Genomic DNA, 21,629 nt, shown 5'->3' on the forward strand with positions numbered 1-21,629 from the left:
ATGCTTGAGAAAAGTGCCTCACTTGCCTCACCCAAGTCCTGACCCTGTTGCTCCCGTACCTTCTTCCCAAACTGGCCTCCACCCTGCGCCCCAGACCCTCACGACCTGTGCCACCCACCCGCCCACTCCCGCCGTCTGATGACAAAGACAGACCCTGCTCCCCGCTCTCCCACCCAAGATGGACTCGAATGCTCCCCACTCCTGGTCAGGACCTGTCCCACCCACACCTCCTGTAGGAAGCCCCCCCTTGACCCCGATGACTCCCCCACGTTGTCCCCTCAGTGCTGTGCCCGAGTCCGCAGTGGGTTCGTTCATCCCCTTGCTGGCACACTCCTCCTGTCACATCATAGGGGTCTTTCTGCTCTGGGCCAAGCTCCAGGCTCCGAGGTCCACCCCCCGGCCCTGTACCCCCATCCCGTGCCCAGCGCTTGGCCTCAGCCCACGGCGCTGGGGTCAGCTAACTCGCTCCTGGGACTCGGGAGTGCTTAGAACAAACCCATTCATCTCTCTGGCCCCAAGGAACTTCCAACACTTTATTAATCACTAATTAAACTTCACCGTCCCCGGAGAGATGGCGAAATATCTTTACCCTCCTTTTCCACTTCAAAAGGCAGAAGCGGAGAGAGGAGGAAGCCACCAGGCCCGCCACTGGCTCCTGCACGCCAAGCGGAGAGCTGTGTCCTCGCTGACAGACCTGCTGCTCGGCTCAGCACAGGCAGCGGGGACCCAGCTCTGAGCTGTCCCCAGAGAGGGCCAGTCAGCTGGGATGGCCAGAGGCCTCTTCTAGAAGGGGACGAGAGACCCCCACCCACGGCTTGTCACCCACCCCTGCCTCTGCCACCTCCCAGCACAGACACACGTGTACACACACAGCATGGAAATGGGGCTCCCAGAGGCAGCTCAGCCGCAGGCAAATTAAAGGAACCGGTAACACCCGACGTGAAAATGTCAGCCCTGCTGCCTGGCATTCCATCGCTGTCCTTCTAAGCCTGAAGCTGTGCTTTGTGTTTCGGTCTTTCACGTTCTCCTTGAAAGCACACCACGTTTTATTCACGCTGAATTACTTATTGCTTCCCCAGCACGTGGGGTCCTGCTGGTGTCTGCACACTTTTGCCCCCTCATCACCCTGGCCCACCTGGTGAAGTCTGCAGTCCTCAAACGCCAGGTCCAGAGCCCCTCCCCGCGGCAGCACCTTCCCCGACCCTCCAAAGCAAAGCAACTCGGTCCCTCGTCAATGTGCCCAGGTCCCCTCCGTACATGCGCTAGACCCTGGCAATCAGAGAACTCAGACTAGTCCCAAATGCACGGAATTGCCTCAGTGCAATGCACTTACGCCCCAGGGTTCTAATTAGATGGCAAATACACCAGCCAGAAGGTCTTAGCCTCGCCTCTGAATGTCCTGGGGTTCACAGAGGAGCAGGGCGCGTGTAGATTCATCATGAATCCAAAGCAAATGCCACGGGATGGAGCCTGTCCATGGCTGGCTAACTGTAACCCTGACCCTTACCTCTCCTTGGATGTGCTGGTTCACAAAGTCATTTTCTCCCAATAGAGGGCCGGTTTTGCACTATGCACAGAAAAATGTTTCTTAAAATTCCCAAACCAATCTCTCCTCTCAGGAAATGCTGGCTCTGTACAGAATCTGGGCCTGTGACACCTCTGGCTCTGCGGAAGGGTTTGTCAAGGCTCCTGGCTTATTCCTGAATCACAGTTTCATGAAAAGTCCAGAGTTTTCCTGTGTATTTCCTTCTACCGTACGTTGATCTCCTCTTCAACTTTCACTAGTTTTCCAACTCCAGCAACAGGAGAGTATTGCACTGTAGGGACAAGCCCCCGAAGTTTCAAGGTTGTTGTCTGTGTTCTGCTAAAGCTGTGAATTCTTAATCTGGTGTCTACAAACACACGAGGCAGGGGAGGGGATGAAACCCTGTAATTTAATGCAGAATGTTGCATGTAATGCTGACCATTTTCCTGGGGAGGGTGAAGAGCTTCCTTCACTCTGTGGTGAGGTCTAGCACTCCAAAGAATATGGCTGGAGCATGTGGTGAGCAGGGTCACATCAGAGGCCTGGGCTTCACCAAACTGGACATGTCATCCTCTCTCAAAGTAAACCAAAAGTGGTTTTGACCTAAGAATCGCCACTTTCTTGGACCCCTCTGTCATCAGCCTTAGCCGCTGGCTCTCCTTTCAGAACCGCTTTTGACAAACCAAGCTCTCAGGACTTGGTGAGGTGGAGAGAAAACCAAAATGGGACTGAGGATCTGAAGCTGGCAGGCGCTAGGCTCACTCACGAGGTAGATCCTCACTTCTGTGTGCCAGCCTGGCAGCCCCGAGGCCCCCAGATAAAACCCGCACCTCGGTTGCAAATCTCTCCACTTGCCAGAGAGCCAAAGCCGGAATGTTACCTCTGAGAAGGTCAAGGGCGTGCTGTGGCTCGATCACAGCATCGCATAAACTGACCGTCCTGGGACCCAGGGGTCACTGACACGGAAGGGGCACTGTGCTGCGGAAAGCACACAGAGCAAGTTCCATGCTCCCCATTTTACAGGGGTTTTATAGTTGAGGTGCCCAAGGTCACGGAACTGTTTTTAGCAGCTGAGTGGAGACTAGGGCCCAGGAAGCAGGCGATCAGGTCTGTCTTTCAAGTGGATGAAGGACGGAGGGGGATGGATCAGGGCAGGGCACGGGAAGAAGCGATGGGCAGAGAGGGAGGGAAGTGCGCAGGAGCCACGGAGAGGGCGGGGTGGGCGGGCCGGAGTGTGACAGCTGCCTGCCGGCTCCAGGCTGCTCAGCTGCCGTACATGCCCCCACCCCCCGGCCAGCACACAGGGTGGCTAGAATTGAAGCTGCCTTCCCAATTCCCGGTGTGACTTTGGCATAAAGGTTAATCACACCCAGAAAATGCTTATTAGAGTCCATAAATAACTATGTTGCTGAAGCTCAGTTTGGTCTTTAAGGCACAGAAGTGCAATTTCCTTCGATGGGATGGTCTGGTAATTAACCTTTCAGCAAGAATCCTGAAGGGCCACTGGAGGCACCAGGGGCCGCGCTCATCTCCCCAGATTCATGAGGAGCAAAGAGACGGGGCCTGCCTTCCCTCCCCTACACAACACCTTCTGATGCTCAGCCTGGGAGGGCCCTCAGAGGCCCCAAGAAAACCCTCCCTAGGAGCCAGGGACTGAGCTGGCCCTCGGGCAGAACCACAGCTGCAGCATTTGCGAGCGATCTTTCAGCAAGATTCCTCCCCCTTCTGCTGAGTTCTGAGCCCAATCCTGCTACTACTAACTGTGTGACTTTGGGCGAGTCACCTGGCCCCTCTGGGCAATGTGATCTTTCTTTCCTGCATCCCAGGGACGCAGGTCACCTGGGGAGGGGGGAGAAAAGGAGGAAGATGTTTTCTGAAATTTAAAGTCTTCTAGAAGCGCCCATGGGGTCACTATCATGACTTGGTCACTCTGGGCCCTTGAATCTTCCTTGGTTACAGAGAGGGTTGGACTAGAGCAGGCTGGTCCTGGTGTTCCTTCCAGGCCCCGGGGAGTGGGGCTGCAGCAGGACCAGGGCCTTCTGCTTCACTCTGTCAGACTGTTCTGCCTTCTCTGTAAGCTTTCCTTTGAAAAGGGATTTTTCAGCTTAGAAGGAAAGTTGTTTTGATTTTTGTCTCTTGTTTTTTTAAACCACCAGATTAAGTGATCTCACTGAGCCCCTTGCTGAACTGGGATTCTACATTCAAGGAGTCCAGGACTCCTTGATTTGGAAAAAAGGAGAAGAATTCAGAAGAGGCAGGGAAGGATGCACAGACACACAGACACACACACACACACACACACACACACACACACACACACACTAAAAGGAGAATGGCAAGGCAAGGTGCTGTTGAGCACAGGCGGACCACGGGATTACAGGAGGGCTCAGCACAAGGGGATGGTGTGGGCAGGCTTCCTGGGGGAGGTGAGTTTGAGAATGGCCGAGTGGGCACAGACTGTAAGAAGGAAAGAGAGGGCTTTCCAGGCAAGGGGAGGGTCCTGAGCTTGAGGAGACTGGCCAGGCCATCTGTGGAAGGGCCCAGACACCGGACTGCGGTGGGTCCTTCAGGCCTGGAGTGCCAAGGTGGATTCCTGAGCATCAGCTTGTCACAGCCAGTCAGTTCATCATTTGTAGGTATGGAAACAGGCCCCGAGAGGGGAAGTGAGACCTCGGAGGCACCGGCTCAGTGGAGGAACTTCAGTAGCTGGGGATGAAGCCTGGCTGCCTTCCCTGGCCCACGAGACCGTGGCAGATCCTGACTTGGAGCACAGAGAGGCCCCCCAACTCCCCAGTGAAGCCAAGATTGCAACCCTCCCTGGGAGGCAAGACCCTCAGTGGACACTGCCGTCCGCTGGCCGAGGAAGGAAGGCCCACTCCTCTTGGGTCCTGGGGTCCCCTGGCTCCACAACCCGAATATCTGACCATCCTGAGTCTGCTTTGCTCTGGGCCGTGGCTTTTTTTCCCAGCTTTACTGAGATGTAATTGACGTATAACATTGTATAAGTTTAAGGTGTACAACATAATGATTTATGTATATATCGCAAAAAAATTTCCACAATCAGATTAGTTAATACATGCATCATCTCACGTAATTACAATTGTGTGTGTGTGTGTGTGTGTGTGTGCGTGCGTGTGTGTTGGGAACTATTAAGATCTACTCTCTTTGTAACTTTCAAATATATAACACAGTATCGTTAACGATAGTCACCATGCTGTCCATCATACCCGCAGAATGTATTCATGCATAATTGGAAGTTTGTACCTTTGACTACCTTCACCCATTCCCACACCTCCGCTCCACTCCTGGTGGCCACCAATCTGTTCTGTTTCTCTGAGTTCGACTTTTTATTTATTTACCTCTCACTATCGCGGCCTCTCTTGTGGAGCACAGGCTCCAGACGCGCAGGCTCAGTAGTTGTGGCTCACGGGCCTAGTTGCTCCGCGGCACGTGGGATCTTCCCAGACCAGGGCTCGAACCCGTGTCCCCTGCACTGGCAGGCGGACTCTCAACCACTGCGCCACCAGGGAAGCCCTCGACCTTTTAGACTCCACGTATATAAGCGACGTCATACGGCATGTGTCCTTCTCTGTCTCACTTATTTCACCCAGCATAATGCCCTCAAGGTCCACCCATGTTGTCACACATGGCGGGATTTCCTTCCCTTTTATGGCAGAAGAATATTCCATTGTATGGACTGACATGTATACACTATTGATACTACGTATAAAATAGATAGCGAATGAGAACCTACTGTTTAGCACAGGGAACTCTACTCAGTGCTCTGTGGTGACCTAAATGGGAAGGAAATGCAAAAAAAGAGGGCGTATATGTATACGAAGAGCTGATTCACTTTGCTGCACAGTAGAGACTAACACAACATTGTAAAGCAACTATACTCCAATTAAAAAAAACTCTGTTGTATGTATATACCACATTTTCTATCTATTCATCCATTTATAGACACTTAGGTTGTTTCCACAGCTTGGCTATTGTATACAATGCTGCAATGAACACGGGGATGCAGCTATCTCTTCAAGGTAATAATCTCATTTCCTTTGGATACATACCCAGAAGTGGAATTGCTGTATCATATGGCAGTCTATTTTTAACTGTTTGAGTAAACTCCATACTATTTTCCACAGTGGCTGCACCAATTTACATTCTCACCAACAGTGAACAAGGGTTCCCTTTTCTCCACATCCTCCCTGCCGCTTATCTCGGCTTTTTTATAATAACCATTCTAACAGATGTGAGGTGACATCTTATTGTGTTTCTTACTTGCATTTCCCAGATTTAATTGGATTATTTGTGGGGCTTGTTTTTGTTTTCTTGGTTTTTTTTTTTTTACTATTGAGTTGTATGAGTTCCTTATATATTTTGGATAGTGACCCTTTATCAGAGATGTGGTTTTCAAGGTATAGCCTGTTTTAAGCAAAGCCAAGAGAAAAAAAATCTAAATATGAAAAAGAAGAGGGATCATAAATCAAGATCTCTTTAGAAAGCTGGCTCCCCACTGGATTTAAAAATGAGGAGCTGGTTTGCAGAAATAAAACACATGCAATCAACTCTCCTGAAGCCTGTGTGCCTACAGGGGATGTATCTGTAGCGACGGAATGACAATACAGCGGAGGTACAGAGCCCACAGGCAATTGTGCAATTTCTGCCCTGCACAGAGGTGCCAAGTGGAGAGGTCTCTGGGGGCTAGAATTGCAGGCTCTGCATCAGCAGAGCCAGGACCATCGGGCGGGGGGGGCGTTTTCTAATCCACGCAGAGGTGCTCTAAAGACTAGCCAGGGTAAAACCAGACTTGGGACAGAGGGTGGTGATGCTAGATGTCCTTTCTCAGCCCTCTTGACTGCCCAGGACTTCTGCCCCCAACCACCCTTTTCTCCCCATCCTGCCCCAGGACAGCCACAGCCTGTCGCCACCTCAAAGCAAAGAGCCTGTGCTTTCCCCAAAGTGGGTGAGCAGTGAAAGATTATTCTGTTCTAGGCAGTTGAGAAAGAATTTATTGTTCCACTTAATTAACTTAAATCGCTGTTGTGCAGAGAGGAAAAAATGGGAAGGAAGATCTCCCGCCTACATTTCAGGGAGTGGGGCACACCTGGGTGCTCCCACCTTCAGGTCTTCTCCCTGCAGCCCTGGGCTCAGGAGACACCCTTCCCCCTTCCCTGCTACTTCACTCCTCTGCTCCCACAACGAGGCCCCACAGCAGAGCTGAAACCTGCTTCACCCACCCTAAGGGCAGTGAGGACCTGAGACACCCCAGCTCTGGAGTTCACACATTCCCCTCCAAGGGTCCCAGATATGCTGTCCCATTGGTTATAAGCTCCCTGAGGGCAGGGTCTGTGTTTGGCTAATTCTGTACCCTTAGTGGGGCCTGGTACAGAGTGGGCCCCCATACATGTTTGTTGAATGAATAAATGAATGACTGACAGAGTGAATGAATGGATGGGTTTTCATTTTCTGTCCCCTCTCACCATGGGGTCGCACCTGGACATTTTGATGGGTTCACGTTTTCCTGCATCTCTTCCCCCTGCCCACCAGGAGCTCTCTTTTGCCCTTGGTCTTCCTTCCTGCATTGATCTCCACCTTGGACTCCAGGAGGCTGTGCTGAAGGAAAAAGTGTTTTTGGGGTGGAAAGTGCAGGGCTGTGCTCCTGTTCCGAATCTGGCAAACTTGCTCTGTGACCATGGACAAGTCTCCTTCCCTTGCCCCCCCCCCCGCCTCAGTTTCCTCACCTGTGAAATGAGGAGGGTAGTGTTCCCTACACTCCTTTCCAGGTCTGAATATGCTCTGACTCCAGGTTTTACAGGAGAGTAGAAATTCAGACCTTTAACTTTGAGGCCAGAGAGATCCACACTGGAATCTTTTATTTGCCCCCTCCTACCAATGCGACCTTGGGTAAATCACTTAACATCCCTGAGCCTCAGTTTCCCCATCTGTAAATGGCGCTAATAGGGATGAAGTATTTATATTCTAAAACTTTTGGAGAGATTCAACAATATGGTGCGTTTCACACAGCACAGGTCCAAACACACGGTAAGCCGTTAACCAACGGTAGTGATTAGTATTACTCGACTATGTATGGATAAGTTGCTTCCTTCCTGACTCGGCCTGTCTCTCCTCCAGAAGCGCCCCCTGACTGGTTTGCCTGTCCACCCAGGGTGTGCACACCCACTTTCCACCACCACTCCATTCCCAGGAGCCAGCAGACACCTGCGAAAGTAAAGTTTGCATCACTGTCGCTGATGCAGATTTGCTGAGAGCGGGGAAGGGAGGTGGGGGGCGGGCAGTGCCCTGGAGCACCGCTGACCTCCCATCCTGGTCTAGCCTCCTTTTCTGCTGCTCACACATTCTTCCTCTCCTCCTCTTGATATGATTCGCTCTCGATTCACTCATTAACATTTTCTCATAGCGCGTGCCTTCTCGGCCTCCCGGTGTCCCTCCTACACATCTTCCTCTCTCTCCTGGTCTTAAGCTCTCCGCCGGTCTCAGTCTTCCCTAGCCTCCATTTTTTTCTTCCTCCTCCCCTTCCTTTCCCTTCCCTTCCTTTCTTTTTCCTTCCTCCCTTCTTCCCTCCCTCTCTCCTTCCTTCCTTCCTTTCTTCTTCTAAATTCCAGCTTTGACTGAAGGCTTGCACAGGGCCAGACCCTGTGATTTTTCTCATTTAATCCTTCTCAACCCCAAGAAGTGGAGCCTTTACTATCTACCCACCATACAGATGCTCCGATCCTGGGGCTGTACCCCTGGGCAGGTCAGCCTGTTTCCCTGCCTGTCCGGCCTCCCTTCTTAGGCCCCACCACTGCATGGATCCTCCAAAGGAGGAGGGACAGGTTACTTTGCCTCTTGACCTCTAGCTCCGGGCCACAGCCTGGATCCCCGAAAGCTGGCAGTGGGAACCGGGGGGTAGACACCAGTGGGGCCCTGTCAGCTGGGGGCTCAGGAAGGGTGGAGTTTGGTTCTCGCAAGGGAATGGAGCCCGACCGGGGCTCTGATCCAGCCCCTGACCCTGGGAACTGCTCAGCCGTGAGCTGTGAGCTTCTCCCAGACACTGGGAACCGGTCCCTGAGGGGGTGGGAGAGGCATCTGCTACTCGGAGAGACAGAGCCGAGGTTGGGGACAGCACGGAGACGCCAGCCACGCAGGTGCCACTATCAGCTGTGCTCTCGCTCAGTCAGCTCTCTGACAAGTGTAAAGTGAGGGAGATTTCAGTGTCAGCAGCAAAGTGACGTCCTTTAAGAAGCTGCGTTTTAAAAGGGATGTGAAGAGGGTCGGGGGGGGTGGGTAGAGTGAAACGATCTGACGGCTGGAAATTAATTTCTGTTAGAAAACTGCGAAAGGTTTTGAGGCTGCTTTTCCTGGACAAGTGACTGCCTTCCAAGGCCATGAGGGTGCTTTAGAGGGGGCTGCTGGACCACCCAACCCCAGCGAGCAGGGAGGTTCGGGGCAGAGACTAGGAACAGCTGTCTAATCAACCACAAGCGGGGCAATGGCCCTGCCTGTTTCTCCGTCTGTGAAAGAAGGGAGTTAGCCACAATCAGAGGTTTCAGACGATGCTGGCAGCCTAGAGACACAAATTCTGTTTCTCAGGCTTCACCTCAGAGAGCTGGGCTCGGCAGGCCTGAGGGGAAACTTGGGAGCCTCTCCGTTTTTTGAATGTTCTCCAAGTGATTCTGAAGGGTCACCAGAATTGAGGGGAACTGCACTAGCCCAGTAGTTCTCAAGTGGGGGCAATTTTGTCCCCCACGGGACACGAGGCACCATCTGGAGACAGTTTTGGTTGCCACAGCTAGGAGGAGCTACTGGCATTTTGTGGCTAGAGACCCGGGACACTCAGATGCAACCTCAGATGCACGGGCAGCCCCACAGCAAGGAACTACCTGGTCCCAAATGTCAACGGCGCTGAGCAGCGGAAACCCTGGGGTGGAGGGTTTTGCAGCTCCTTCCGAGCTCTGAAAACGCTCACTTGCCTGCCCATCATGGAAGCTGGGAGTGTGGAAGGAAGATGGTGATGGGAAGGAGAATGCTGGAAAGAATGAGAGGACACGAGGGAGGAGCCTGCAGGACAGGAAGAGGCCCTGATCTCACCCTGTGGCCTTGGACCCGGCATTCCCCCACCTCCTAGCCTCAGCCCAAAGGCAGGAGACTGCTGGGAATGACCCCTCCTGGCCAGGTGGGGAGATGGGAGGTCCTTCCCCTCACTGCTGTCCTGGAGCCCCCAGGCCTCCTCCTGGAGGGTGTGCACAGGAGATGCAGACGAAGCAGGAAGGTGGCCACCTGTGGGTACAGCCAACGCTGGGGATCAAGCAGCATAGGGAGGGCACGTACGCAGCCTTCTCCTGGAGCCGTGAACCAGGGCTTGCCCGGTGTGCCCCCTGGGCCAGCTCCTCGGAGGCAGAAGGCAGAGCTGACCCTGGAGAAGTCGTGCTCCCTCATCTTGGGTGAGTCCAGGGACGAGGGCTAGAACCAGCGTGGGGCTGAGTCCCGTGAGCCTTGGGATGAGCCCACCACAGAGGAAGGGCTTCCCGTGTCTCACCAGAGCTCTGTGACTGTCATGTGTCTCCCCAACCCCTGCCCCGACCTCGGTGGGTGATAATGTGCGGGTTGATGAGTGAGGACAAAGCGGGGGAAGGGGCCCACCCAGAACCTGCCGGGTGGTAAGGGCTCTGAATAAACCGAAGGTTTCCACCCTGCTGGACAGGGGTTCTTCCTGCTTCCAGCAGCCCAGCCCAGCTGCTACAGCACTGAGTCTTACAGCAGGAGGCGCCCAGGTACAGGGCTGGCCGGCAGCCAGACTCCCTTGAAAAGTGAACCAGAGATTCTGGGCTATGAATCCTGGCCCCAAAGGAGGGGTTTAGATCAGCGCTGCTGAAAGGGTGGTGGGGACTGTGCGGGACGCAGACTGTTCATTACTGAGAGTGAGCATCTGGAAACGCTGATACGAAGTTGTCTTGGCTGTGATCTCATCGAACAGGGTCTAGACCACTTCAGATGTTGTCCAGCGCTCCAGAAGAGTCACGGGATGCAGGCTGCATGGTCGTCATGCACAACAGGACCACATGCCGTGGACTGGAAAGACCTACGTGGGCCTTCCCTACAGCTAGTGTGAGAAGCCCTGCTTTGGCTGGAGGAGAGCACACGATGCCCGGCTCATCAGGGAAGGCCCCATGGAGGAAGAGGGGCTTGAGTACCAGTTGGGCTCAGTGGCAAGGGGAGGAGTCGGGGGGATGGGGGACAGAGTGGAGGCTGGGGGAGGGACCTCACCAGGGAAAGCAGCAGGTCCCACTCATTGAGCTTCAGGGGGGACAGGCCCCTCAGCACACAGGCATTTCCTCCTTTATTCTCCATCATGGTCCAGAGGAAGACCAAGCCCAGAGAGGTTGTGTGACTTGCCCAAGGTCACCCAGCCAGGAAGTGGCGGAGCCGGCCCCAATCCCAGGCCTCCTGCTTCCTCAGCTCTAGGCACAGTTCTCCTCCCCCAGGGATGCTCTGCTTCTCAGGGATGTACATGTGCCACTGCATGGGCCCGGAGTTTCACAGCCTGGCAGTGATGTTCACTGTGAGGTCACTGGGGCCCAGCAATCTGGAGAGAAAGACACCAAAGTCTGTCCCACACCCACCCTTAGGGAGCTAGAGGGTAGGGATGTAGACTGAGAGACAAGATCCCACGGAGGGAGCCAAGAATGGGCTCATTCCTGGGGTTTCCCTGGTGGCGCAGTGGTTGAGAGTCCGCCTGCCGATGCAGGGGACACGGGTTCGTGCCCCGGTCCGGGAAGATCCCACATGCCGCGGAGCGGCTGGGCCCGTGAGCCATGGCCGCTGAGCCTGCGCGTCCGGAGCCTGTGCTCCGCAACGGGAGAGGCCACAACAGTGAGAGGCCCGCGTACCGCAAAAAAACAAACAAACAAACAAAAAAAGAATGGGCTCATTCCCTTCCCCCAGCGTCCTCTGCCCACCTCTGCCTTGTCTGGCTATTCCTGCCTTGTAACCAGCAGAACCGGGACAGCGGCGGGGAGGGAGGCCCAGGCTGCCACCAAGCCTCCTCCCCAGCCCCTGCCTGGGGACTAAAGTGCCCTGGACCTGCTCTCTGGGGACCCCAGGTTCTGAGAAAGTTCTTGCATCTCTGTCCTCAGCCCAGCTCCAAACCTGCTTCTGGCAATGTCTCCTACCAGCCCTGCCCGAACCCCTCATGAAGCAAAATGCTGCCCTTGTTTTTTTGGGGTTTGTGTTTTTTGTTTTTTGCGGTACGCGGGCCTCTCACTGCTGTGGCCTCTCCCGTTGCGGAGCAACAGGCTCCGGACGCGCAGGCCCAGCGGCCATGGCTCACGGGCCCAGCCGCTCCGCGTCATGTGGGATCTTCCCAGACCGGGGCACAAACCCGCGTCCCCTGCAACAGCGGGCGGACTCTCAACCACTGCGCCACCAGGGAAGCCCTGCCCTTGCTTTTACGTGTGGACAAATGCCTCCAATGCTACGGGAACCAGGGATGGAACGTAGGGCAGGGCTGGAATCGCTAAATGTTACTAAATGGCGCCAACAGCGTAGCACTCGATAAGCCATTGCGTCATAAATCCACTTGCAGAGCCGGGGGGAATCTATCTGTCTAGCTTGTCATTTCCATGTCTCCTGTCGCCATAGCACCTCCACACACACAGATAAATGTTCAGCGGGGAGATGCCTTCCATCGAATTCAGCATCCATCGTGTGCCTTCGGAGCTTGGAGTACTGGGTTAGGCGCTCGGGACACAGTCTTGTTTTTGCTTTCATTTTTAAGGGAATCCTCCTGACCCGGCAGAGCTCAGAATCTATGGTGGGACAAGGGCTTGGGTTAGGTGAGAGTGACCAGAGGTCCATGCGGGGTCTGGCTGGTAAATGTTTTGAGCATCCTGTAGGGGGACAGACCAAAGAGCTGCAGGGTCCCCTGTTGTTGGAGAGCCCAGGCTCCACCGTGAGCCAGAGGGTCACATGATGGGGAGGAGGGCAAGCAAAGGAACGACCAGGGAGAGATGGACTTAGACTGGAAGGCTTCCTGGAGGAGAGGGTAGTGGTGGGTCAGGGAGAATTTGGTGGGCCTATTAGACAGGATTGATGTAGAGAGACTGGGGGGACAGAAGCCCTAGAAGGAGGAATACTACGGCCAAAGGCAGGCGGCGGGCAGAAATGAGTATTCTGTGGAGGTAGGAAGGAGGGCTGGGGCAGAGGGCCAGAAGAGCCGATGGAGAGATGCGGGGAACATCTGGTTTTTTCACCCCTAGAGTAGGAGAGAAAAACTCCATGGGGTCGCGTGTGTGGGCGTGGACACAGAGGCCGCTCGGTGAAGAGCCAGAGAAGCTGGGCGAAGTGGAGGGAAAGGGCAGGAGGAGGCGGACAGGCAGCGGCTCAGACCAAGCCCAGGACACAGGCCTCCCTCCAAGGCCCAGCCTCTCGGGCTCCCAGCCAGGCATGTGCAGCCTGGGGCGTGGTCACGGAGGCTGTCCAACCTGCCATCCACCCCCACTACTGACCCCAGGGCCCCGGGGGCCCAGCTGCTACTCTGGGAGTCAATCCTCCAGCCCTGGCCCGGGCAGGAGGGCGCTGCCCACCTGTCTCATCGGTCTAACTGTGCAGCAGCCTCTGAGTAGGTAGCAGTTGGGGGGATGCTATTAGAAACACTGCAGATGACTCCCTGAGGATCCCAGCGTGTGTGCGTGTGTGTGTGTAAGAAAGAAAGAGACAGACTGCACACTGGGGGCCAGGTAGATCCTCAAAGGCAACAGGCTTTATTCCTTCTGACTGGGTTCGGAGAGCCCAGACCTGGGGTCACTGGAGGGTGTGGGGTTGGGGGGAGCTCCTTCCCGTGGGCAGGCATCCGCAGCCTCCACAAGGCACGCCTCAGAGCATCCCTGCTCTCTGGGGCTCTGCTGACCCTGATGGCTGAGGAAGGCTCCTGGCAACAGATTAGGGAGAGTGGGGGGAATTCTTGTAAGAAATGGAGAGGGGGAATGGGACTTCCCTGGTGGCGCGGTGGTTAAGAATCCACCTGCCAATGCAGGGGACACGGGTTCGAGCCCTGGTCTGGGAAGATCCCACATGCCGCGGAGAAACTAAGCCCGTGTGCCACAACTACTGAGCCTGCGCTCTAGAGCCCGTGAGCCACACATACTGAGTCCATGTGCTGCAACTACTGAAGCTCGTGCGCCTAGAGCCCGTGCTCCGCAACAAGAGAAGCCACCGCAACGAGAAGCCCGCGCACCACAACGGAGGGTAGCCCCCTCTCGCCGCAACTAGAGAAAGCAGCAACCAAGACCCAACGCAGACAAAAAAAACAAAGAAAGAAAGAAACTCTTAAAAAAAAAAAAAAAAAGAAATGGAGAGGGGCGTTTCCAGTAAAGGCCATCTCTGGCCTCAGTACCAGAGGCACACGTTCACTTAGCTGCTAAAGGGAAAGTACTAAACAAGAAGAGCCAAAAAAGACACGCAGGTCTTTCTCTTGCTATCACATCTTTCTCCCTCCCTTCCACCCTCCTCCCTTCACTTTCCTCCAGGCCCTTCTGTCCTCATCTCTCTCTCTCATGCCAACTTTAGCCAGTGGTCTCCGTCTCTGCATCACCTTTGGTTTCTTTCTGTCTTTCTGCATGTCCATATTTTATATAATTATAAAATCATCTATCCTGAGCAGGCCCATGGGCACCTAGCTGGGCCTTTGCTTCTGACTGTGGGGTAGGGGCCCTCAGTGCAGGGGGGCCTTCTGCCCCTTAGACAGCCCGGGGCTTTCCCTCGACCCTTCCCCAGGGTAGCCAAAGCCCTCCTGGGCCTGGTTTCCGTCTCCAGCCTACACAGCCCAGCCCCTCATCCCTGGCCGTCCCTCCCTAACCCACCCAGCTCTGTCTGCACAGTGGCGGGGCTGCTCCAGGAACAGCTGGTATCTCTGGAAATCACGGAGCCCTTCACACATCCTGCCAAGGAGGCTGGGGAGACACGGATGAAAGCAGGGGAAACCCTGCTGTAAATGGAAATGTCGCAGCCATCGCTTGCCCTAGCCCATCACCCTGGGCAGCCTCCCCTCCAGCTCTACGGCTCCATGCTCCTGCCAGGGGTACCGAGCAATACACTGTCCCAAAGGCCTGACCTCCCAGCGCTGAAAGGTTCAACTAAGTCTCCCACTGTGCCTCCGGGTAGCCTCACTACCTCTTAAAACTCGCTATGGGTGGGCTCCAAATTGCAGTCGGTCAGCCTAGAACAAACCCCCGTCTCCCTGCTTCTTCAGGCACAGAAGCAGCTGGACCAGTCTGGCCAGTTTCTGTCCTGGGCTTTGACCTAGGCGTCCTGGCTCCCGGCCAGATTGGCTGGAGGATGGGAACAGATTGACAGGTGAAGGGGGGGCAGGTGTGCACCCCACAAACCTCATCTCTAAGCACCTCACTGGGGCTGCTCCCTGGGGACCAGCGGGGCCAGGGGAGGGACTGTGATATTGCTTGAGTTTATAGGGAAGAAAGAGCACCCACAAACACCTTCATCTGTCCCTGAAATGGATTCATGCCTCCTGGGTGGAGAGTTGCCAAAAAACACATTCGGCTAAAGCACTGAGTCGGGGGTTCTGTGTACATGGGACCCATCTCCCAGAACTGCATCTCAACACACCCATTTCACAGAAAAGGAAGTGCATGTCCGTATTCCCCAAATCTTCCTCCTTCCCTTCCTCCCCTCCTGCCTTCTAGCTTCTCAGTTTTGTTGAAGTTGACACCAATTACTCTGAAAAGAAATGGTTAATAATCTGTTGCTTAATGGAATCTAGTTAGTTGTTTTAAAATAATTGTTTGCGTCAGTGACTTAATCATTTTGTATTATCCTCCTTACATGTCTATACTTTTTTTTTTTTTTTTTTGCGGTACGCGGGCCTCTCACTGTTGTGGCCTCTCCCGTTGCGGAGCACAGGCTCCGGACACGCAGGCTCAGTGGACATGGCTCACGGGCCCAGCCGCTCCGCGGCATGTGGGATCTTCCCGGACCGGGGCACGAACCCGCGTCCCCTGCATCAGCAGGTGGACTCTCAACCACTGTGCCACCAGGGAAGCCCTACTTTTTTTTTTTTAAAGATTTAATTTTATTTATTTTTGGCTGCATTGGGTCTTCGTTGCTGCGTGCCTGCTTTCTCTAGTTGTATGTGGTAAGCAGGGGCTACTCTTTGTTGTGGTGCACAGGCTTCTCTTGTTGCGGAGCACGGGCTCTAGGCGTGCGGGTTTCAGTAGTTGTGGCATGCGGGCTCAGTAGTTGTGGCTTGCGGGCTCTAGAGCGTAGGCTCGGTAGTTGTGGTGCATGGGCTTAGTCGCTCCGTGGCATGTGGGAACTTCCCGGACCAGGGATCGAACCTGTGTCCCCTGCATTGGAAGGTGCCTTCTTATCCACTGCGCCACCAGAGAAGTCCCCATGTCTCTACTTCTAATGCCAAATGTTTTCACATGTCAGAGATGTTCAGAGGGCCAACAGCAGGCACCTCTGTCCTTTGCCCTTTGAGCTTGGCTGATGGCAGGCGGCCCCATCCCTTCTCCCCAGGGTCTACAAAAAGGACCCTGGGGCAGGAGGAGATTCTACATTGCTAAGTACTCCTTCCTCCACCTCCCTTTCCCTCACCCCTCCTCCTTTTGCTGTTCTTCCTCGAATTGATAAAATTCAGTAAAGATTTATTAAGTGACTACTATTGTTAATAGTTATTAAGCACTTACTGTGTGCCGGACAATGTGCAGTTGTGCTTAATTTCACACCTGACATCTCATGAAGTCATTATGATTATCCCATAAAGTAGATACTATTTTTCCTCTTTTTTTTTAAACAGATGAAGAAACTGAGGTTCCAAGTGATAACCTAGCTTCATAGCAGAGTCAGGTTTCAAGCTCACATCTGCTTCACCTGATGTTCCCACCCACACAAGAAGATGCTGATTGCCACGTTGGGTGAAGTGAGGGCTGGCTGGCCGAGAGCGACAAGTCGGAAGACAAGCATTTAAAAAGGACTTGATGATGTTACTTTCAAGGGACTCTGCTGACAGGAGCCCCCGAGGATCTAAGTAGACACAGTCATTTGTAATTAACAAATTCATTGATTGAATATAAAACTGCAGCTAAGACTTGGCCTTAGCTCCAAAATGGGCTCACTCTTCCTTCTGTTGATGCCATGAATGGTTAGGTAGAGTCAGAGCTGGGAGAGATCACCCCACCCTCTCCTTTCACAGAGGAGGAAACAAGAAAGGCCCCAGGTCACCTGCTAACAGCCTGCCCTCCTCCAGACCAGACAAGGCCCCAGCCTCAATGGATTCTCCAAATCACCAGGTGCTACACTGGCTCTTTGTTGCTTTCTTTTTAACATAACCATAGTGGGCCTAAGGGGGGCAGTTCCAGTCTTTTCTGCATCAGAGGTGGCTTTTCTGCCAGGATGGTTTTGGCATCTCTCAGTCTGTTTGGACAGGACACCTGCACCTCCTGGGAACAGCAACGGGTCCACTCTGATCATGCAATACTAAGCGGAAGGAAGCAGCGATGATAACACCAGCCAGCCAGCCAACTAACATTTGTGAAATGCTTATTACGTGCAGTTGATTATTAGGCCCAGTTCTATGACGGGTGAAAGATGCAAAAACGCTACATGTTGAATGTCCAAGAGCTTCTCCTAGCTGCTTTTTCCGGCATTATCTCATTTTCTCTGAAGAGCAGGCACCTTGCAACTTTTTCTGAAAGCAAACTCTGTGCCAGGTGCTGTTGCAGGCACTTTGTGTGTGTATTAACTCATTTCATCCTCACCTCAACCTTTCGAGTTAGGTATGGCCTCCATTTCATAGCTGGGAACACTCAAGCTCAGAGAGGGTACTTGGGTCCAACTATTGAGGTCCTGCAGCTGGGAAGGGGCAGAGCTGGGAATTGAATCTGCCGCACCCCACTCTTCTCATATGAGGTTGTGGCCCTAAGGAGTGTTTTTGGAAACAGATCTTGCACAGAGACGTGAAAGGTAAAAGACAATCTAGTCAAATACCCCTGTTTACGGAGAAACGGTAGCTCGGAGAGGGAGGGTAACCTACCCGAAGTCACACAGCTAATTAGAGGCATAGCTGTGACTGATGGCAGGTTTGCCAACTCCCAGGTTGATGGTCTTTCCAACCCAATAGCTTCTAAAATGATCAGCCCTATACCTAACCCCTTCCGTCTAGGTCACATCAAGTCCGGGGCTCAGGCCCATGGGCTTGTAAGCACCACGGGCACTTGGGGTGTTGCCAAGGGCACCTTCGACCCTCCAAACTCCTTTTTCTGTGCAGCTGAACACCACTGATGCTCTCCGAGGATGCAAATGTTAGAGAGGGTGAGAAATGGATTTTCCACTTGAGCTCGTCCTCAGCGGCCCTTGGTCAGTGTCCTGCTTTTCCACAAATCTATGCCCTCCTTAAGAACTGGACGGACCCAAGTCATGCCCCTCCCCAGAGCTGGACATATCAAATCCTGACGGCTTGGCCTGGCTGTCAGCACCCCTCTCCTACTTTGCCCCTGGGCTGTGGCCATGCCAATAGTCCCCACACCCCATGGCTCACTTGTTTGCCCTTGTTTTCCCTCCTGCCCATGCTCCTCTCAGAACCCGGCTCCATATTATTTGTCAAAGAAGCAATTTGGAAATGGCCCAAATGTGCACAGATATAGACGTGGCAGAAGAGCATCCCCTCACAGGGAATATGCAGATGTTGACGATCTCCTTCTGGAGGCTCCGGAATAACATGGGACAGACTTGGGTTGTGACAGTAAGTGAGGGGGCCCAGTGGCCACAGCTGTGCCCAAACATGCACTTGAAAAAAAGGCCTGCAGGGATTTTTTTTTTTTTTTTTGAGGTACGCAGGCCTCTCACTGTTGTGGCCTCTCCCGTTGCAAAACACAGGCTCCGGACGCGCAGGCTCAGCGGCCATGGCTCATGGGCCCTGCCGCTCCGCGGCATGTGGGATCCTCCCAGACCGGGGCACGAACCCGTGTCCCCTGCATCGGCAGGCGGACTCTCAACCACTGCGCCACCAGGGAAGCCCAGGGATTATTTTTTAAATGGCAACAATAGCTGTGTTAGGAGGGTGAGACTGTAATAATTTCCCCCTCTGGTTTTCAAACTTTGTGTAATACTGCTAGATTGCTTTTATGACAAAAGCAATAAAACCAGCTCTCTCTTCGCAGAACTCACTTTCCTTTAGTCGCCCACCAGGACTTGCCTTCTCCACTCTTCACTCAGCCAAACCCACCACTCTGAGCCGTACTTGCGTCTCCCCGCGAGGAGCTGTGGCTGGTGGGTAGGTGACTCGGAGGTGGTCGGTCCCTGGCCCTCCCGTGGGGGCAGAGACAATATTTCACCTGTCTCCTTGGCATCCACGCACACTCACACGCACATCATTTCTCCCTCACTGACATATGCAACCACCCTCCCATGCACACACACATTCTCACTCATACACATTCACACACACTCTCCCCCAGTTCTCTGTAACCAGTACAGTGTGAGGCCCATGGTAAGGGCCCCAGAGTGGATCCTTTCCCAACCCTGGCTGAGTTGTTGAGGACAGCACCGGATTTTGGATGAACCCCACCTAGATTCAGACTTTGATACCAACAAAACCGCCTGCGCTCTCCTCATCTGGCAGAAGTCTAGGGTGAGATTTTAGTGGCTTAAAAGATTTTCTGATAAAAGCTACCAAAGCAAAGCCTTCGAGCCACAGTACCTGACTCTGAATTCTGGCTCCACCACTCACTGGCTGTATCAGTGAGGAACAGGTTCCTTAGCCTTTCTGTGCCTCAGTAATAATTCCTACTTCCCAGGACTGTTATGAGGACTAAATGACTTAATATTTGCAAGGCAGGTAGAACACTACCCAACAAGCTGTATATGCCACATGAATAAAAGAAAAAGCAGTTATTTAACTGAAACCGCATTAGCTGCGCATTCATTCACTGCCTCTCACTCATTCAGTATGCGTTTACTGAGCACCTACTGAGTTCATTACGCCAGACAGAAAGGGCACACATCTCACCACCTAGCAGGAAACACACACACACAGCAACAGAAAAACAAAAAACCTGTTTTTCCTTTTAGAAGAGCATCATAATTCTAAGCAGAAATTTGCACATGATTCTAAGAAAGGCCAGAGAAAGAACATTTACCTATTACCACGTAAACTCAAAAACAAAACCAAAAACCTACAGTTCAATCCTTTGAGTCCATTTAAAACGCTGAATTTGGTCTAACTGACTTGTGAATTTAGACTCAGGTTTGCTACACTCTAGCCTTTTGGAAAATATACCCGCTCAGTGCCATCTAGTCAAGCTCTCTGGATGTCTCTCCTCCTCTCTCCCTCCCCGGGTCTCCTTCATCACCCAGAAAATAATCTCTGGGTTCACCCCCAGTCCTCAGTTTAGGAGTGGGGGAGGGGCTATGGGTTCAACCAGACCAACCCTTAGTCATTTTTAAAAACCAACTTATATATATTCGGGAGAGGGAGGGAGAGAATGGAGAAAGCCTCGGTAACTAGTAATGTCTCAACTGATGAGCCGGCAGCTGTTGCATTTTTAAATCTTGGTGGTTTAACTCAAACCACTTTGTGTGCTGATATACGTATAGTTGGTTTAATAACTGATGGAAAAATGAAATTCAGTCAATCCGCACCCCTCCCCCCAATCCATTCAGTTCTTTTGAAGTTAATAGCTTGTAAAAGTGCTGAATCCAGTCAAGCTGGTGTCTGTGCTCTGGCGGTCCCCACTGACCCTGCGGAGGGTCAGGCAAGAGCCGCGCTGGCGTCCCCCGCGGCGGCGCCGAGGCCCACCCACCCCTCCCTCCGCTGCCGCCTCCTTGCCTACACCCCGCAAGCCGAACCGCTTTGGGAATCGCCCGGCACCAGGAAGTGGCAGCTGTCACTCGCGGCGGGCCCGGGTGTCGACGCCCCAGCCCTTCCCCGGGCCCCGGGGCAGACCCCGCCGCCCCAGAACTTCAGCGGACAGACTGTGGACGTGCGGTCTGACGACTTTCCTAAACTCCGGACGCAGGAATCGCGTCGCCAGAGCCCGGGCAGGAGCGAGCAGGCGCGGGGACCGACCCGCTAGTGCAAAGGCTCGGAGAGCCAGCGTCGTGCTCCTGCGGGCGAGCCGGCGGCGGCGGAGGAACGGTAACTACCGCCGGATGCTCGGTCTGCACCCCGGAGATTGCGATATTGATTCAGGGCTCGCAGGCACCGGGGACATTTATCTCCCCAGACTTGCAGGGGCAGGAAGGAGCTCCCAGGAACAGGGCGGAGGCGTGCGGAGTGGGGGACCTGATGAGACGGTGCTGGGGCGGATGGGGAACCCCTCTGCCGGGCCTCCTGTCTCGGGACCCCAGTCTACCCGGGAGGGTGGGAGGGGGAACCCTGCGTCGGTTCCCACAGCCTAGAGCGATTCCCCTCACTGAGCTGGTTACCCGGGGGGGGCTGACACCCCCCCACCCCACGCCCACCTCCCGGCAGCTTCGCCACAAAGATTTCTTTTTTCGCCAGTGTCGTCCCCCTCCTCCCCCCGCCCAATGCCGGCTCCAAAGGTCCAGAGGCAGGGAGTTGGGCTGCTCCTCAAACCCCGGCCGACCCCGGACCTGGGCACAGTTCTGCTCAGTGACATCTAGTATTCCGCATCACACCCATAGCCCACCTAGCTCTGCGCGCCCGGAGCTGCGGGCCCGCAGTGCTCGAGGGCTGACCGGCTCGCTCTTACCTTGACGAGCCGGAGCTGCAGGCGCCGTCCCATCCTCGGGCTCGCTCGGTCACCGTCCTGGATGCCTGGGTCCCTCGGACATCCCAGAGGGGCCGGCCGGCGGGCTCGGGCTCGGGCTGCGTGGGTGGGCGGCCAGCCTCCTGTGTCGCCGCGGGTGGCTGAGGCGCCCGGCTCCGCGCTTCCCGGCCCGCCGGGCTCTCGCTCTCCCCTTCCCGGGCGAGTCCGGCCGCCGCTTTCTGACTCAGCCCTGCCCGCAGCTGCCTCTCCCCCGCCGGGAGCCCGTCTAGCCCCCGCCGCCTCCCCCGCGGTCCGCGCCGCTAGTCGCCTCGGCTCCCCGCCCCTTCGCCTGGGCGTCCCCTCCCCTCCGCTCC

General features: G+C 54.4%; 1 protein-coding gene across 5 annotated transcripts in view; it reads right to left on the reverse strand.

Moving 5' to 3' along the window:
• The window catches only part of CRHR1 (corticotropin releasing hormone receptor 1), a 51,812-nt gene extending 30,213 nt beyond the window's left edge, over window positions 1-21,599 (reverse strand). For all 5 annotated transcript variants that reach the window (XM_033438991.2, XM_033438989.2, XM_004275686.4 and 2 more), the window contains exon 1: window positions 21,259-21,599. In XM_033438991.2, the coding sequence (XP_033294882.1) occupies window positions 21,259-21,291 (33 nt within the window). In that variant the 5' untranslated portion in view covers window positions 21,292-21,599. The remainder of the gene's footprint in view (window positions 1-21,258) is intronic.
• Window positions 21,600-21,629: the final 30 nt, after the last annotated feature.

This window comes from Orcinus orca, chromosome 19 (genome assembly GCF_937001465.1).
Source record: "Orcinus orca chromosome 19, mOrcOrc1.1, whole genome shotgun sequence".
In the NCBI taxonomy this organism is placed as follows: Eukaryota; Metazoa; Chordata; class Mammalia; order Artiodactyla; family Delphinidae; genus Orcinus; species Orcinus orca.